The following is a 4935-nucleotide window of genomic DNA, read 5'->3' as shown; positions in this document are numbered from 1 at the left end:
CCCCAGAGGTGACAACAGCCCCGTTTCACCTGGTCAGCAAGACTCCAGCATTGGGACCAGCTTCGGAGAAAAAGCCTGCAGACGATGAGCCGGCAGAGCACCGGTGTGAGGTGGAGAGGGGTCCGGGCGGAGGGGAAGAGGGAGGGCTGCATTACCCAACCCGTGCAGAGCTGCACCTTCTCTGGAAGCAGCTCACCACCACAAGCAAAGCCCCAGCCCAGCCCCTTCCACGCTTTTCTTGTTTTAAACTCCCATGCTCTGGCAAGGCTGCAGCTCGAGAAAGCAGGGACAAGTCTCTCCTCCATGTAGTTCTCTGGCCCGGTGTGAACCGAGCCCCAGGGGCTAAAGCTTCCCTGAGCAAAGAAAAAGCCCCGAGGACAAACCCAGAAGAAACGCAAGGGAACTCCTCTGGGCGCTGCACGGCCCTGCATCTGCATCAGACCGACATGAGAGCGCAGGGCTCTTCATTTCCTCTTGGCTTTTCCTCTCCAGCCTGTCTGCCCTCGGCACTGGCCGGAGAGAGCTGTAAGGGCACTGCCTGCGGGCTGAAATGCAAAGCCTCCACGAGAGGTTGGCTCCTGCCCAGCAGAACTGGTTTAATTAGGGGAGACCTCCCCTGGCCGGGAAGGCACCCGGTAAGGCACCACGGAGCTGCCGAACCACTCAAGTTGCAGAGCTGAAGGACAGACAACCTCCTTCGCAGCTACATAGCAGCTTCTTCCTCCCCCAGGGCAGCAGCTCTGCCCCGGGAGAGACAACTGGCAGGTGACCTGAAAACAGAGCTGCTGAGCGCGCGCAGCTCAGCGCACCGCGCACCGCGCTCAGGACAGCGGCGACTAACACCCGCAGCGCAAGCTGCCAGCTACAGCCTGCTGCCTGCGACAGCCTGCCGGACGGGGAAAGCCATCCCTCGGCAGACACCGGGGGCTGGCACGGACGGAGAAACCCTGTGAAGTGAACCCCTCTTCCTGGGGCGAGGGGCAAGGAGAAAGGACGGCATTGAACTTCGCTAACTTCCAAGGCCATTACTCCCCCACCAAAAATCCTGATGTTTTACTCTTCACCTATCATTTGCCTAAGCAGCACCGAGTTGCAGGCCAGAGCATCTACAGCTTGTGTGTATATCCTGCAATGAACCCCGTGGAGTGGTTTTAAACCCGGAGATGAGGAAAACTGATACCTGGACCCTGAACAACCGTGCGTGCACATGTATACATCTACAGACCACGGAGTACTTCAACACACTTCGTTCTTGCAGCCCTAGCTTAGTCACTCCAGCCCCTGCCTTCGCTTCTTTTCCATGCGGAAAGCGTGAATACATCCTACTGCAAGGACAGACATTGCTCCAATAGCAGGGGTTAAGGGCAAACTGTTCACCGTGACACAAATTCACATCATCACACTGCTTGGCTTGAACAAGAAACCTCTCAACATTTTAAAGAGGGGATTTTATAGCCCGCACAATAGAAACAGACTCCCAAGCTTCACTTTTCAACACACAAGCGTGACAAAAGGGACATCCTGAGTAAGTTAATTCCACAAATATAGAACGGTTTCAACAGCCTTGAGTAGTAAGGCTTTTTAGTAAGTAATTCGTCATAAAAATAAACCCTGTTTTCATCTGAAGTAAAAGGAACCCCGGCAGAGTTGAAGCTTGACCTTTCTGCATCAGTTGGAAAGCCATCAGGGTCTTCTCTCACCTACTTATCCCACTTGAGCTCCCTTCCCATCTCTACATCGCAAGAGGTCAGGAAATGAAGGCTCTTAGTCATCACAGTTTGATTAAGACGGCTTAAAAATTTGAGCTTTAATTGAAATGGAAAGAAACATTCCAAGATATATGTTTTATAGATTTAACTGAGTTACCAAATTTAGTTTTCATTGGATGTTATTGGAAACATGAACATTAAATCATAAGCACCGAATAGGAGAGAACTCAAAAGCAGGATATAACCATACCATATCAGGAGGGATTGGACCAAATGCTTTTGTAGGCAATTATCCAAATGTGTGATGCACTGACATGTTAGCTCATAGGAGGTAAGGATATCCTTGAATCCACCTGAAAAAACTTCCGAGGACTGACTACATCAACGTTTTCCTGGCAAGTATCTTCTCTGCCAGCAGTAAATCCCAGCTCAATACATATCTAAAATGATATACATTAGAGGGCATGTGTTTAAGAGTATTAAGTCAGCTTAAATGACTTGAGCAAAATATTAAATATGTGATAGAAATCTAAAAAGGAGCAAAAAAAGATTGAGAGACCACCACTGCAATATTAATGCCAAGTTCTTACTTTTTTTTTTTTAAAACAGATCTGTACAGCAACATAGCAAAGAACGCAGTGATCACAATTCAAACCAGACAGCAATCTAAGGGAATGCGAACCCTGTAACACAGCAGAGCTGAAACACTCCCAACATTCAGATGCTCCAAACATGTCGGCTACCCTAATGCACTCCAAACCAGTTCTACCTACATAGGACATTTTGGTGTGAAAAAGTTTCTGTAAAGTTCCCTTTGTTTCCAGTGTTTGTCTTGTACAAAATATTACAATGTTTTTTTTTTAATATATATTTACAGAGTTGCACAGATAGAAAAATATAAACTACAATTGGGCTTGGCAATCAGTTCTTTTCTTTAAATACATGACATTTCAGAGCAAAAAGTGTAGTGGTAACATATCCTGCACTTCAAGCCCCTGCACAGAGCAGCTTTCTTCCTTAAGCATATCAAGCCTTAAAAACCATGACTGCAGTGAGACATCTGCCACGAGTGCAACGAATGCAATTCATCTACCTCCTGGCATAAGGAAGACACAAGATGAATGTTGTTTGTGCAGGTTAGTGGCAAAATACAGAAAAATCCATAACTGAACATCAAATTCCTTAATAACATTCATTAATTTCATAGGCAGAGCCTGTTAAAAAAGGACAGCCAATGTAACTTTTAGGAAAAGTAGACGCTAAGCTCATGGGGCATTATACATCTTGAACAAAAAATGCAACCACAGTTAATGTTTCAGGGGCATTTGCTAGCTTCAAGTAAGCCCCAAGGTTTTAAGGGTTTTTCCATTTAACTTTTGAGTAGAGGCCAGGGAGGATTTTTTTTGCTTTAAAGCTACAGTATCCATCATTATGGCTTTTAACACCCTGCCTTTCACCGAGATGAGGTACGTGTTTCTAGTGAAATGGTATAGTTGAGCAAAATGAGTTTCAGTGGACCACAAGACTCCGCACTCAGGTATAAACAGGTTTTCTTATGAAAGGTTGCCAAACCAAATTGTAACAGTGCAAAAGAAGATTTCTTCTTTTGTTTTTTTTTCTGCAGAAAGAGTTGTCGAGGCATCTAGGACATCACTAGTAGTCAAGCCACTGAGCAAATCCTCTTTCCACCAGAGTTCTGTTTATTGACACCACCTAAAGGGGAGGTGTGGAAAAAAAAATAGAAAGATAAACAAACCACTAGCAAGAAACATCAGGAAGTTCCTAATCAACAATAAGAAGCCTGCGTAATCATAAACTCTAACAGTGCTGAAAAAAGTAGGAATGTCAACATATGCACCTCATCTCCCATCAAGTTCCACAGCTGTATCAGTGGCAGACCTGTTGCGCTGTCATAATTTGTGACCTGGAAAACAGAAAAACATCAGTGTGCAGCAATTCTGGTCCCAGACATGGAGGATGCAAGGCTGGCATCATGCACTACAGATCAGCTACTCAAACTTCTGTGTAGGCTAGAGGAAATGCAGCTCCTGCCAGCAGGGACAGCCCGCTGGCACGTTTGCTGTAGTCACTCCGATCCATGCCCTGGCTAGAATGAGCGACGCATTTGAGCCCTGCATTAAAGCAAAGGACGCTGTGTGACAGAGCATCGCAAATGCTATCAGCTTCCCCCTCGCCCCAATTAACTCACGTGGAGAGCCACAGCCACTGCTAGAAGCACTTCGAGACAGGTAAGAGGGAAATGCCTCTTTACTGCGATCAGGCACTGCATGCAGGAGCCTTTGGGACCCTGCCAGAAGCCCGACTTCTCCCTCTGGCCAGCCAGAGGCCAGACCCCGGACATCAGTGTGGCAGACAGTTGAGACCGGCAGAGCAGTGCAGAGCCAGGTGAATACCTGATCCGCTGGACAACAGGCCACTCTGTGCTCTGTGAACCCCTCCGGGTGCCCTTCCTCCCTGCCCGCATCAGGAACGAGAGGGAATGCTCATCCCTTCCCAGCCACACAGTCCTGAGCCATGATGATGGAGAACAAGGAAGTTCTCAGCGCCAAGATTTCTCAGCAAGAACCCTGCCCAGGGCTTACAGGCTCTGGCTTTGATTTTAAACACACACAGTATGCTCGGGGCAGAGGGGATAACAGCAGCAGTCAAACCAGCAGCAAGGCTTTTCCAGGCAGCTCTCATGTACCTGTGCCACTAGCACTGCGCCTCTAGTCATCTCTCTCACAGCGGCGTCGGCTTCGGATGAAAAGTGATCCTCGTCTTTGGAATGGAAAGAGCAGGAGAAAACAAATGAGATATTCACAGGCTTTAAAGGCCAGAAGGCACTATTAAGCTAATCTCGTCTGACCTCCTACATAAGTTAGGCCAGAGAATCCTCACCTCCTGTTGCTGCAGGCACTTGCTGAAACCAGTCTATTAAGCTGGAAACCACACAAGTATCATGCCTGCTGTGTTGCTGAAGGGAAAGGATGAAGTGCTTTCTAAAGCCACTAGCTAAGTTAAACATGATGAATGTGGCTGACGAATTAGGAGGCTTTAAAGACAGAAGAGTATACTTCTGCAGTACCTTTGAGCTGCCATTAGTATTTTCATCCTTAATAAACTAAGCTCAGGGGCCTCAGGACTACTGACCCTGCACAGAGTGCGAGACTGTAAACGGGAACTGAAAAGCATTTGTACCACGGGCTGGCAAGCACCTGAAGTG

The 4935-nt window shown here is 47.4% G+C and overlaps 1 protein-coding gene across 1 annotated transcript in view; it reads right to left on the bottom strand.

Annotated features, from left to right (window-relative positions):
- Positions 1 to 3332: 3332 nt before the first annotated feature.
- Positions 3333 to 4935, bottom strand: part of AKAP1 (A kinase (PRKA) anchor protein 1) — a 15978-nt gene continuing 14375 nt past the window's right edge. The window contains exons 8-10 of the mRNA XM_010291516.1: positions 4417 to 4490; positions 3568 to 3633; positions 3333 to 3422 (exon numbers count right to left, since the gene is read on the bottom strand). Coding sequence (XP_010289818.1) covers positions 3363 to 3422; positions 3568 to 3633; positions 4417 to 4490 — 200 coding nt within the window. The 3' untranslated portion in view covers positions 3333 to 3362. The remainder of the gene's footprint in view (positions 3423 to 3567; positions 3634 to 4416; positions 4491 to 4935) is intronic.

Source organism: Phaethon lepturus, unplaced genomic scaffold (genome assembly GCF_000687285.1).
Source record: "Phaethon lepturus isolate BGI_N335 unplaced genomic scaffold, ASM68728v1 scaffold6890, whole genome shotgun sequence".
Lineage (NCBI taxonomy): Eukaryota > Metazoa > Chordata > Aves > Phaethontiformes > Phaethontidae > Phaethon > Phaethon lepturus.
The sequence above is the reverse complement of the archived record's forward strand: the minus strand, read 5'-3'. Positions and strand labels throughout refer to the sequence as shown.